The sequence below is a fragment of the Artemia franciscana genome, chromosome 5, assembly GCF_032884065.1.
Source record: "Artemia franciscana chromosome 5, ASM3288406v1, whole genome shotgun sequence".
In the NCBI taxonomy this organism is placed as follows: domain Eukaryota; kingdom Metazoa; phylum Arthropoda; class Branchiopoda; order Anostraca; family Artemiidae; genus Artemia; species Artemia franciscana.
In genome coordinates, this window is record NC_088867.1 from 23456284 (window position 1) to 23470874 (window position 14591).

A 14591-nucleotide genomic window follows, 5' to 3' on the forward strand; every position below is an offset into this window, starting at 1 on the left:
TCAAAAATAGTTAAAGGTTCAGATTACTAAATTTCCTGTATCCAAAATCCCCAAGGGCTGGGGGCAGGTGTTGTAATTTGTGCCCTGGGGGTACATATGGTTTTTATGGAAGGTATGCTCGCATAAACTTCAGAGAGGACTCACTACTTTGGAAAGTGAAAGTTCTAGCTCACTTTTTAAGAGTCAAAAGAGATCGAAATGTAACTCCCCCCTCCCCCCTCCATGCCCTTTTTTCCTCCAAATGCATCAGATAAAGTTTCTTAGATTGCTATTTTGCAAAAAAAGTTGAAATATTAGATAACAAAACCCTGGTATCGACAAAACCACCCATGGCCCGGAGGCAGGCGTTATAAGTTATATCCTGGGGCATGTATGGTTCCTATGGAAGGGATGCTCGTATATACTTCAGAGGGCTAATTTTTTGGAAAGTGAAAGTTCTTGTTCACTTTTTAAAAGGCAAAAGAGATGAGAGTGTAACTAGCCCCCTCCTCCCCCCTTTTGTGACCTTTTTCCAAATGTGTCACATTAAAATTTCGAAATAGCTATTTTATTAAAAATAATTAAAAGGTCAGATAACAAAAATTCTGTTGTCGATACAACCCACCAGGGCCCAGGTGCAGTCCTTGTAAGTTATTCCCTGGGGGCATATATGGTTCTTATGGAAGGGACGCTCGTGTAAACTTCAGAGAGGGCTCATTTGATTGTAAATTGAAAATTATAATTCAATTGTTGAGAGTCAAAAAAGACCTACGGGCAACTAGCCTTTCCCCACGCCCTTTCTTCCCCAAATCCATCCGATAAAATTTGAGATAGTTATTTTTTAACAAATAGTTCAAATATCAGATAACAGAAACTCTAATGTCGACACAACCGCCCAGGGCCCTGGGGCAGCTGTTGTAAGCTATGTCCTGGGGGCATATATGATTCTTATGGAAGGGATACTCGTATAAACTTCAGAGAAGGCTCGTTTGATTGGAAATCGAATGTTCTACCTCACATTTTAAGAGTCAAAAGTGGCCGGAGGGCTATTAGCCTCCTCTCCCTCGCCTTTTTTCCCAAAATGCATGAAATGAAAATTTTTGAGATAGCCATTTTGTCAAAAATACTTCAGAATTCAGATAACAAAAATCTGGCGTCGACATAATCCCCCAGGGCCCGTTGGCAGGTGCTGTAAGGTATATCCTGAAGGCAAATACGGCTCTTATTGAAAGGATGTGCCCATAAACTTGAGAGAGGGTTCGTTTGATTGGTAATTAAAGGTTCTAGTTCACTTTCCGAGTCAAAACAGATCGAAGGCAGCTAGCCCCTCACCTCTCCACACCTTTTTCCCCAAACTCGTCCGGTAAAAATTTTTAGATGACTTTTTTGTCATAAATAGTTCAAACATCATATATTAAAACTCCGGTGTCGACACAGCCCACTCAGGGCTCGGGGAAAGGCGTTTTAAGTTATGCCTTGGACTTACATATAGTGCTTATAGAAGCAATCAAATATTGCAATCAAAAACGAACAAAAATTAATTACAAAAAAACTTTCCCAAAAAGAAGCTTTTCAAAGAAAAGCAAACGCCAGTTTAACTTACAAACACCAAAAATAAGAAGAACAATAGGGAATTTCTCGAGACAATGGGAAACAAATTGACAGTAAATGACAGTAATGACAGTAAAAGAAGACACTGTCTTGAGAAACTTTCTATTGTTCTTCTTGTTTTTGGTGTTTGTGATGGAAAGGCAGTGTGGTCTTTGTCGTTATTTACATTTTAACTTGAGATTAGTAAATATAAATACTTGTTAAAATTCAAACTCAAAATGACCAGAAAATACTATTAAAGAATAAACGAAATCTAAAACGAACAGAAATTAAATAAACAAACATAGAAAAAAACCACACAACAAGTAATAATATAAATGAATAAATAAATCTTACAGTGAGCAATGCTTAAATTGAATTTGCAGATCAAGCCTAAAACGAAAAGAAAAAAAATGCTATTGATGTATGAATGAAACCCAAAACGAACAGAAATTAAATAAACAATCAATGCAAACAAACATACAATAGACACTAATATAAATGAATAAATAAACCTTAAAACGAGTGGAACTTTAATTGAATGTGCAAATCAAGCTTGAAACGAACAAAAATTACTACAAACAAGAGTTTGGGCATCGCCTCCTTCTCTCACTCTAAAAGTTTCATTTATTCTTTAATAGTAGTTTCTGGTCGTTTTGAGTTTGAATTTTAACAGGTATTTGTATCTGCTGATCTTTAAGTTTAAAATGACCTTTACGTTTCTTTGAAAAACTTCTTTGTCAGAATTTCTTTTTTACATTATTTCTAATTAAACGGCCATTGTGTTTCAGGAATCGTTCTTAAAGAATTAGGACAAAAATTTGAAACTTTAGCTTGAAGGGGGTCTTGTGGAAGGGACAATTCCTTTCGTATACTTAGTAATTTCTGTTCGTTTTAAGTTTTGATGTTGCTTATTACTTTCAGTCGAAAACCTTGTTTTAGCAACTGATTTCTGATTGTTGTAATTATTGATCGTTTTTAAATAATACCGGGAAATTCGGCTCTCTCTCCATGAAAATTAGGTACTTGTGTATTATACGCCACTCACTCAAGTTTACGACGTCTGAAACTTGAAAACAAACCTGTTTCTTTGTAAGTTTCTTCTTTGCTTTAGAAACAGATTTTTGCTATATATTTGCACCTTGAGGGGGGGGGGTGTGTGTTAAAGTATAGCAGGTCTGCATGCAAAAGGTGCAAAATACAATTATTCTTCATATTATGAACTAAGAATTATATTCTGACTTTAAACTGTCCAAATACTTTACCCTTGTGTGCAAATAAAGCCCAAATTATATAGTCCCCATTTAATCTGTCACTTGTCTTTGCCTTCTCTCACGCTAAGCTGAAAGAAACCAACAAAGAAATCGGTTGGCTCTTGAGTTTTACACAGCATAAACTTGAGTGAGTGGCGTATAATATACTAGTAGCAAGATTCCTTCCCCCTTCAGGAAGAAAACTAAAATAAAATTTTTTAATTTGGAAAGGCTTATTTTCCACGGGGGGGGGGGTATTCACTGGGAGAGTATTTTCCGCGGTAGGGTGTTTTCCAGGGGTATTTTCCAGGAGGAAAATACCCCTGGTTATCTGGCTATTTTACGTGGGGGGGGGGGGTATTTTCATCTGGGGCTATTTTCTGTGTGTGTGTGTGTGTGGGGGGGGGGGGTATTTTCCGCATGGGATATTATCAGTTGGGGGATGGGTAATTTTTCGGGAGGGGGGGGTAAACTTAGGCAACCAACTTTATGTACTCACTCAGTTGGAAATTAACTAGACTCATGAAACGTGTTAAAAACCTATCTGACTGTATAATTTCGGGTTCTCACTCAGCTGGAATTTAAGTAGACACGTGAAACCTGTTAAATATGTATTTAAATGTATAATTGTAGGTACTCAGTTAGTTGAAAATTGAGTAAACACGTTATAATGTGTTAAAAAAGCATATCTAATATATAGTTTAGGGTACTCACTCAAAATACGTTATAACGTGTTAAAAGGTGTATCTAATGTATAGTTTAGAGTACTCACTCAGTTGGAATTTTAATAGACACATTAACCGTGTTAAATATGTATCTAAATGTATAATTTTAGGTACTCACTCTGTTGTAAACTGAGTAAAAATGTTAAACGTGCTAAAAAAAAAGTGTATCTTAATTTCAATAGAAACGTTAAACACATTAAAAATCTGTCTAAATATATAATTTTTAGGCACTCACTCAGTTGAAAATTCAGCAATACATTAAACATGTTTTGAAATTCAGTTGGAAATTCAGTAAGCATGTTAAAAATATATCTTAACGTATAATTTTAGGTACTCACTCAGTTGAAATTTGAATAAACACGTTAAACGTGTTAAAAAAAACTGTATTTCAATGCATAATCTTAAGTATTCACTCAGTTGGAAATCCAATAGACCCTTTAAACGCGTTAAAAATATATCTGAATTTATAATTTCAGGTATTCGCTCAGTTGCCATTTCAATAGACATACTAAACGTGTTAAATATATATCAAAATGTATAATTTTAGGTACTCAGTCAGTTGAAAATTGAGTAAATACGTTAAACGTGCTAAAAAAAGTGTATCTTAATTTCAATAGACACCTTAAACGCATTAAAAATCTATCTAAATTTATCATTTTATGTACTCACTCAGTTGAAAATTTATCATTTTAGGTCTTCACTCAGCTCGAAATTCAGTAGATTCGTTAATCGCATTAAAAATCTATTTGAATATACAGTTTCAGGCTTTAACTCAGTTGGAATCCCAATAGACATGTTAAACCTGTTAAATATGTATATAAATGTATAATTTTAGGTTTTCACTCTGTGGAAAATTGGGTAAATATGTTAAACCTGTTAAAAATAGTGTATTTTAAAGTATAATTTCAGGTACTCACTCAGTTGGAATTTCAATAGACACGTTAAGTGCGTCAAAAGTGTATCTAAACGTTTAATTTTAAGTACTCACTTTATTTGGAGTTTCAATAGACACGTTAAACGCGTTAAAAGTTTATCTAAAAGTATAATTTTAGGTGCTCACTCAGTTGGAAATTGGTGTACCGACTATCATTTTGATTGAAATGTTTCAAAAAGCATTATCCACAATTGTTTTTGTCGAACAATCCCCTGAGGAATCAGCTAGTGATAATGGTAAGTATGGAAAAAATGTAATCCCTCCTTATTGATTATAGCCATAAGCTTAAACTACGTTATATATAAAATATAAACTGCGTTATGTAGCCAAGTATTTAATATGGATAAAATGAAATGCCATCACTGAAAATTTACTGTCTTATGTTAAGAATACATTCTAAAGGAATATTATCGACATATAGAATTTTATTGTATCTTTAAAATAAAAAAAAAAAAAAAAAATAGCCAAAAGGCATTGTAACTAAATGTTTTGGTCACCTCGATAAGAGAGACAAATAATTTTATGACTGCCTTAAATAATGGTATTTGTATGACTCAAATAAGGGCTTGACATCCTCATGTTCGGCTATTCAACATTTTTTTTTCTCTCTCTCCATCTCTCTTTCCTTCTCTGTCCTTCCTTCCATCTTTGGGTTACTTTTTAGGTTCTAATCGGTTGATATTTAAATTTTCAAAATGTATTCCCTTCTTGAAAGTCGGAAAAATAATATTGCCGAAATGCTGCAAAGGGAAGTATGATGGGGTGAAGAACCTCAAAACGTTTTCTTCACTAGAGAACTGGAATTCCATGGGTTGGGGAATTGTTTTCTAAGTTTTTAGGTAATAAATCGACCATTCAGTTAGTCTTGCATGATAATTTTGGGACTGAAAGATATCCTTATTGGATAATGCTTGAGTATCTCAAGTATTTATGGGTTTATTCGTTTAGAAGGGTTATAGGACTTCCTAAAACTACAAGTTTATTGCTTTTTTAAAATTCTTGTTTATTTTACTTCATAGAGCCTAAATACGAAGGAGTAGAGCGACCTACTATTAACACCTCATCTGTCTCTGACGATGAAATGTCGTCAACATCCTCGCCTGGCAAGAAAATGGATCCTCCGACCAGTCGGTTACTTTGTCACGTCATGATGTTGGACATTATTCAGAACCAGGTATCAGTTTTGTTTATAAATATATGAATATCGTTGTTGCTGCCTGTACTCCTCCCAGATGTTAACTATACAACTCTCGAAACTGTGATGCAAATCATGAAAACATTTTTTAAATGTTCAAACTGTGTTGTCTAGTGACAGACAGACTTACAAAACATGCAGGTACACGCAACGATAAGTATGCATAAATATACCCACAGACTCAAAGACATGGAAAAACATACACAAACCTACAAAACTTTAGATATTTAAGAAGCTTTTCACTCTCCGCCTAAAATAAATGGTTATAAAGCATAGTTTTCAATAGAGCCAAAATTTATCTATCTCTGTCAAGTTCCAGTAAATTCGCCGCACACCTCAATTTTTTTAGGTCATGTCTTCAGTGAACCAGAATTTTTAGTTATTTTCCAACCTCAATTGGAAAGTTAAAAGGTGATTGTCAAGATCCAACAAAAATAAATTATAGTAGAAAAAAAAATAAAAAAATGAAAAGATTAGACAATTTGGATTTTACAATATTTCAAATTTCATATCTATTTTTTAAATTGATGTGTTGTAGTCTTTTTTTGTGTGAAATTGAATTTTTTTAGTTTTTTCTGACCGAATTGTAAAGTTAGGAGGTGGTAGTCAACATTCTACAAAAGTAAATTGTAGTAGAAAATAAACATGAAAAATAAAGTTAAAAGAGTTGTACGATTTTTATAATAGAACGCTCGAAATTGTACACCTTTTTTCTTTCATTTATCTGCTCATATGCTAAAATGTTACTCTGGTAGAATTTAAGTAGTGAATTTAATTGATGTAATAAAATGTAATAAAATGAATCCATAAAGCCAAATATTGGCTATCGAATAATACGAAAATTGTCGTCTTCTGTTGAAACATGAAGACGGTACGCAGTATAGACGAGTAGCCTATAGATGAACGCAATGTCAGGTGTGAAAACAATAATGTGAGCTTCGTTTCTGATTTTGGATCTTTTGCTAATCTTCCCAAATTTTTAACGAGGTAGCCTAAATCTATGTATAAGGCTCACGGCCCGCTAACAAGCCGCTGTCTATTATAAGTAAAAAAAAAAAGGAAAAAAAACGGAATGCCTATCACCTATTCAATTCAACAAGGCTTCAAATTCGCACTGCTACTAAATTTTTCTTTTCTACTTATTATGTTAAACTATAACAGGTTACTGTTTTTTCTTGAGTTGATCGGTATTATTGCTATTTAGTCTGCAGCTCAATCGGTTTTTCTTTACGCAAGTTACTAGCGACTAAGCTTATAAGGGCTCAACCTATGGTCGAAATTTCTTTTTCTCTGCTTGGATTCAATTAGCTTTACGAGTCAGCCTTTTCAGTCTGATGCAAGCTATGATGGGTAAATTTAAGTCAAGTTAGATTATGTCAGAAATGTCAGATGTTTAGATTATGTCAGATATGTCAGAAATGAGAAATGGAATCAAAAATCAAAAAAAGCTTTGTTTGGCATGCATCCGTCTCAAATCATCTCCCTGAAGAAGGTGCTCCATCACGAGTATCAGGTAGTTCTCTTAAAGAAAAGATTCAAAATCTTATATAAAGAATCTGCTGTGGATAAGTGACCTCGTATGAGTATTTTAGTGTGCCTAGTGTTATTAAGTATGGGATTTAAAAGGAAGTAATAATAAACAAAATATAGAAAGAACAGCCTCAAATATAGAAAGAATTAGTTCCTGTGCACTGATTTTTTTTTCCTCTTTAGATTGAAGAGTTTATCCCCATTTCCATTTGCACGAATATCACTTAAGTTTGTTGTTTTCTTCTTAGCTTGAATTGCAACATATTCCTCGTCACGGCGGTACCAATGAACCTGTGGCTAAACAATTCCTCGGTATTATTCGAATGATGATATCTGAAGTGTGGCTTGGACGCCACGATTGTAAAAATAAAAATTCAACAGAAGAAAACATCCTGGATTGTACACTTTGCGACTTAGGGCGTATGTGGACCCGGCTGGCTGCTTTAGTGCTTGAGTTCTTTTGCCCTGAATGCCGAACTCCTCAGATATCTTTTGTTGTTGAGCAAAATCAGTGGAAAGTGTCACCAAAAAATCTGATGCCAGAGAAGAAAATATCGCCGGAGCGGGGGAAACAGCAGGGACCTAAGGAAGGGTCATCTTTTCTTGATCCAAAAATGCTTCCTGGAGCCATGTTCATAAGCATGTCTCAGGTAAGAACTATTACTATTTTAGACCCATTCTTAATTTAAGTTTATAAAATTAACTTATTCAGATGCATGATAAAACTCGGCAAAATTTCTTGAGGTATTTGAAACTTTAGTTTCCCTATAAACCCGCTAGATCTTTATAACAGTTATAGTGTAAGGGAATTTTAAGTTCTCAAAAGAACTAAAAGCCAATATACCGGTGTTGGTGCCAAGTATGACAATTAGTCACTCAAGTGACGAGTTTCGACGTATCAAATATGTGTCCTGGTTTGAGTATGGCAATTAGAAGCCAATGTCAAAAGTATTTCTTTTTGTTTTACTATCATAAATTTTAAATCGTATAAGCTGTCCTTCGTTTGCGAGACGTATCCACTTCCAGGGTTTATATTTCCAGCTGGCTAGACTAGACACTCGTCTAGACACTTCATCAGGGAGCACGTGCCATGTGTTCTATTCCTAATGCTGTACCTCTTCCCTTGACTGCAAAATTGACTATATGAAGATTAATGAAATTGTTTTGGTGATTTTTCTCCTAGTTTTCTTTAATGGGCTTTTTCGTTTTATTCCTTTTTGCTTTCGCCCATCTATTTTTCGATTTTCTACCCTTTTTGATAAATTTAATTTCCAAGCATGTAAGTATTAAGCCTCTATTCAGCACTATAACAACTGAAAGGGTTTAAAACCGCTGAAAATGAATGAAACTGTTTCTCTTTTATGCTTTTCTTTTTTTTTATCAGGAAAACAGACAGCCGGGGTTTCAGATAAACGGTAGTTTAAACAGGTGCTATTATCTGAAGTTGTTTAATTTTATCACTTTAGAAAGTAAAATCTAAAAGTCCTTGTCCTCCTTCGATACACTTTGCAGACAAATATACAGCTGACGAACTGTTGTATCACAGTGCTAGAAGTTGAACTAATCCACAATATTTTAAATAGAATTATTTTATAAATCTTAGACAATATTTAGTTGTTCAGCAAGTTGAAACCACAGCATATTAGATGGAATTTGATCTGGCTTAAGTCACAAACTTAATGGAAACGACTTAAAGTGGTATAGAGTTTCAAACCTTCTGTCACCAAGTAAACCTTAGTTGCGTCTAGCAACTTTCCTTCATTGAAAAAGGATTAATTAATAACGAAATAACTAACTCATCAAAATGAACAAATAATTATACTGTCTGCTTAAAGCCCCAAGAATCGTTTCAAGTCCTTGACCTTATAACTGAACCAAACATAAGCAAATTAGTCCTTTGGATTGTCCAGGAATAACCTTTCAGACCTATCACAGCAAGAAATAGCCCTCTACCATTGCCCTCAATTTCGTATAATTGTTTTATGATGTAGCTATCCTCATGAACATCAAAACATTAGTCTGTATGCACAAAATCAAACAGTTCGTGGTAACGAACTCTAAGTAAGGAGTGACATCAAAAGAGTCTGATTTTTATGTTTCAAGCTCATATCTGCACAAATGTGGAATTTTGCATTTTTGCCAGAAGAAAGATCACGGATGCGTGTTTATTACTTGTTTTTTTTTCCCAGGGGTGATTTTATCGACCGAATGGTTCTAGAATTTCGTGAAAGGGTTCATTCGAACGGAAATTAAAAAGTCCTAGTGCCCTTATTAAGTGACAAAAAATTGGAGGGCAACTAGGCCTCCTCCCACTCTCATTTTTTACCAAAGTCACCAGATCAAAATTTGGGTATAGCTATTTTGTTCAGCATAGTCGAAATATCTAATAACTGCGTCTTTGAGGAGGACTTAATTCCCCACATTTCCCTGGGGAAGGGCTGCAACTTATAAGCTTTACCCTTTGCTTACATATAGTATTTGTTATTGGTAAGTATACAGACGTTTTCAGCGGGATTTATGTCTGGTGGGGGGGATTGAGTAAAGTGGGAGGATATTTCCTTGGAGGAGTTTTTCATGGAAAAGATAATTTCTATGAAGAGGCGCTGGCTATCCCAGCATTATTTAAAAAAGATCAGAAATTGATTAAAGAAAAAAACAAGTTTTTTAACTGAAAGTATGGAGTAACATGAAAACTTAAAACGAACAGAAATTCTTACGTATATGAGGGGGTTCATCCCCTCGTCAATACCTCGCTGTTTACACTAAAGCTTTTTTAGTAATTTCAAAATAGTTATTTGTTCTAATTAAACAGCCTTTGTGATTCAGGGGTCATTCTTAAAGAATTGGAACGGAATTCGAACTTTAGCGTAAAGAAAGAGGTATTGACAAGGGGGGTGAAATTGTGTATATGAGGAAGTTCGTCACCTCAGCAATACCTCGCTCTTTACGCTAAAGTTCGAATTTTGTAAAATAATGGCCAATTTAAGCAATAATTTTTTTGTGTTATTTTCTGGCAAATCTTAGCATTTAATTTTACCTTAAGCAGCTTCTTAACTATGATTTTGTGTGTGATAATAAACCAAAGATATTGTATGTGTTCGGCTTGTAGTTGTTACTAAATAATAAAAAAAACAAGTTTTTTCCAACTGAAAGTAAGGAATAACATTAAAACTAAAAACGAACATAAATTATTACGTATATCTCTTAAATATTTTTTTTCGTTCATTTTAGTCATTTGAGAATTGCTCAACTTGTGATTCTCATTTTCATAAAAATTGTTTCGACCCCACCTCTTTGGCCGTTTTGTTACTATGCCTTATAAAATTAGTCCCGCAAATACCTCTAATTTAAGTTATGTGGGAGAATCTTTCTATGGTGAAATTTTTCGTGGGGAAGGGAATTTTCCATCTTGGGGGAACTAGATTTCCCCACATTATTTAAAAATGATCAGCATTCAAATAAAAACAAGTTTTTTTCTACTGAAAGTAAGAAGCAACATTAAAACAGCGAACAGAAAATATTACATATATGAGAAGGGTTGCCTCTCCTCATTAGCTCGCTCTTACGCTAAAGTTTCTTTTTTTAACTTTTAAAGATGCTATTATTCTAATTAGATAGCCTTTGTGATTCAGGAGTCATTCTTAAACAACTGAAACAAAAATCAAACTTAGATTATTATGCGGTTATTATTAATTGGAAAAAGTAAAATTAATCTGCAAATTGTTTCTTAATTATTTATGTACTGTGAGCCAAGTTCGAAACCTGTATTAATTCAAAAACCTTCAGATATTAAATAAAAAAAACACGTTTTTTTTAAGTGAAAGAAAGGAGCCACATTAAAACTTAAAACGAACAGAAATGATTCTGTATATGAAAGGGGCTGTCCCCTCCTCAATGCCCCGCTCTTTTCGCTAAAGTCTTTATTGTTTTAAAAAGTAGAGCTGTGACAAAGAGTCAAACTTTAGCGTAAAGAGTGGGGCGTTGCGTTTTTATTGTTTTAAAAAGTAGAGTTGTGACAAAGAGTCAAACTTTAGCGTAAAGAGCGGGGCGTTGAGAAGGGGGCAGACCCTTTCATATACGGAATAATTTTTGCTTGTTTAAAGTTTTAATGTGGCTCCTTACTTTAATTTAAAAAAAACTTTTTTTTTGTTTAATTACATATAAGGAGGGATATTTCGTCGTACTCAAAACAAAGAGGTGCGTCTTTATTTTCAGAACTGCACAAAGATTGAAAATAAGACTTATCTTTTTTGCATGTATAGTTTTTTTTTCGATGATCGTGTTGAGAAAAATTCCTTACCAGAGTTTTCAGCTGAATTAAATGGCTAAGTTTTGGGATTTAATAAATACAACTATTATATAGACAGTATTTGAGCTGAGGCACTGAGACATTTTTGTCCAAGTCATTGCTGATGTCCCCTTCAGAAGGGGTTAATATGCATCTGCAAATGGAGCAAGTTGATAAAGACGCGTTAGGGAAAGTTCCTCCTGTCTTTTCATTTTAGGGTCCTTAAATATCTCACTCAAAGAAAACTCAAAAGTTTTTTTTTTAACAATCAGAAAGAAAATTGGCTCAGAATCCGGTTGAATTTGTTTGGACCACCTTGATGGGTTTGCTACAGCACTAGGGAGGAACAGTGTAAAGAGAAAATTTTTTCAAGTAATTCATTTCAAAAAAGAATACCCTCCACGCTTCCATTCTTTCTCTCGATATTTCCATTTCTCAAAATACTTGAAATTAGGAAGGTTAATGAATATTGAGAACGTTAATGAATCCTATTGAAAATGTTACAATACACCAAAAAGAAGAGCAAAAATCGCACTATCTTGGCGAATGTCATTCGCTGAATAAAATGGTGGAATCATTTCGGAGCCCAAAATAATCATAAATGCTATCTCGTAAACCAAACGGAAAGGAATCTTAAGCAATGTGGAAATGCCTCAGTTTTTTTTAGAATACCAACCAGCTTTAAAGGATTTAGGCGGTCAAAACCTTGGCGAGCATAAATCAAACATGTATAGACAAAAGTCACGAATTACCAGTAATACTCAATAACTGCATGTTTTGAAGCCTTTCTCTTTTCTGTCATTATTATATCTGGGCATTAAATCTATAAAAAAGGTAAGGAATTACGAACGTTCGATATATAAATGCTTGTTGAATAAGGTATGAGGTGGGTAATGTCTGAAACTTCTTTATTGAGGTGTTAAAGAGAGATAAGTCGAATTATGCTGGATTTTTTTTTTTTACTAGGAATTAACACGGGTATTTGCGTCGATGCTTACTATGTGCTTGGCTGGTAAGCAAAAGAAATGATTCAGTTCTTTAAGTACATACCCATTTCTCCAAAATCAAGATTGTTACTTGTACCGTAAATTGCAGTATTTTTTCGTATAAATTGCCAGTTTCTGCAGTTTTCTTTTCAACTGGAATGAGGCCCGAGTAAAAATAACTATGCTAAAGTGTCTGAAGTAATCAAAATCCAAAAACGTGTCAAAAATGAAAATGAACAGTAACGACACGCAGTTAGAAGATAAATGAAAACGAGAATTAGAGCTTGTCGAAAAAGAAGATGAAGATCAAAGACGCATGTGGTTACAAGAACAGCGGTGTTGTAATTTTCGTCACCAACAACGTTTGGCACAAAACCAAGTATATACGTACGAAGATGCCATAAACTCAGTAAGTGTTACGTATAAGTCTTTGGGACCCTTCAAAGGACCAGGTGATACCGGTAAAACATCTGTTTATAAAGCCCTGTACCACATTCTGTGTGGAAAGAATCAGAAAGTAAAATGTATGGCTTTTACGGCAACAGCAGCAACTTTATTGCCATTAGGACTAACAACACACAAGACCTTTGGCTTGAAAGTTCTACTTTCCTCAGGTTCTGTTTTGACTATTAGACCTGGTTCAAGCAAAGCTTTAGAATTAGCTCAAGTAGGTGATTTCCTACTTGACGAAGCACCCATGCTTCCCAAGTATGGCTTACAAAATATGGATCTGTTGTTATCGTCCATTGCAAATCCAAACTTGCCATTTGGTGGGAAAATTTTAGTGGCAGGAGGTGATCTCCGACAGTCTTCACCAGTTCAACCCTGAAGCAACCCCAGTGAAACACTCGATTTGTCAATTTAAAAAAAGTCATCTTTGGAAGTGTTTCATATCTATTTCCTTTGAGAAAAATAAGCAGGTGGATCTTGAACAGGAACCATTTGCTAAGTACATCCTTGAACTGGGAAATGGCAATCTTCCTGAAAATTTTCTGAATGAAATTGAATGACCGGAAGACACAATTTCCAGCCGCAATTTAATTGAGGAAGTTTTGGAGCTAGACTAGGTATCAATTTGATGAAGGATCGAGTTATTTTAGCTTCAATCAACAGAAAATTTAGAAAAATAAATGCGAAAATTGCATTGCCTCCCAGGAGAATACAAATTGTATAAGAGTTACGATTCTGAAAAAGATACAGAAAAAGGAGGAATTGGATTTACTCCAGAATTCCTCAATTCAGTTGAAACTCCAGAATTATCACCACATGACTTAGAAACTAAGAAAAATACGATAGTTATGCTTTTGCGTAACTTAGGTATTTCAGAAGGGGTGTCTAATGGAGCCCGCCTTATTGTTACTGAGTTATGCAACAACACAATAAAGGCAAATGTCATTACTGGGGAAAAACAGAAAAAGAAGTTCACATTTCTCGACTTACAGTAGACTCTAATAAAGGTCGACTTGGATGTACTGTTCAACAACATCAATTTCCACTTTGACCTGCATTTGTCATGACTATACATAAGTCGCAAGGGTAAACTTTGGAATTTGTTGGTGTCGACCGTAATACTCCAGTTTTTAATCATGGGATGTTATACGTGGCATTTTCTCGTGTGAAGCGACTAAGTAGTTTAAAAGTTTTGCTACCACATGAAAATGAACGAAGAACATATAACGAAGTATGGAAGGAAGCCCTAACAACTACTAACAAAACGTCTTATTGTTAGAGTGATATCTCTTTTTTTAAGATTAATTAAACGATTAATAATTGTAATAGGTTTTACGCCATTGACATTTTAGGTCACAAGAACGATCTAAATAGGTCAGGACTTTAGGGAGGATTCATATTTTTCCCAGGGTAGTTGTAACGAACCTATGGCGCCCTTCTAACTTAAAAAGAAGAGGCTCACGTTTGCGGTTAGAAGACAAGTGACGATGAGAATCCATATATAGAATCCTGCCGCCTGCCGAGTGCTGGGGCTTTGCGGCGAGGCCGCCGTGCTCCCGGTAATATATATATATATATATATATATATATATATATATATATATATATATATATATATATATATATATATATATATACATATATATTATATATATATTATA

General features: G+C 34.4%; 1 protein-coding gene across 1 annotated transcript in view; it reads left to right on the forward strand.

The window, feature by feature from the left end:
* LOC136027128 (protein unc-79 homolog) overlaps positions 1 to 14591 on the forward strand; it is a gene marked incomplete in the record, with an annotated part of 218865 nt that overhangs the window by 87921 nt on the left and 116353 nt on the right. The window contains 3 exon segments of the mRNA XM_065704088.1: positions 4600 to 4717; positions 5501 to 5655; positions 7455 to 7856. Coding sequence (XP_065560160.1) covers positions 4600 to 4717; positions 5501 to 5655; positions 7455 to 7856 — 675 coding nt within the window.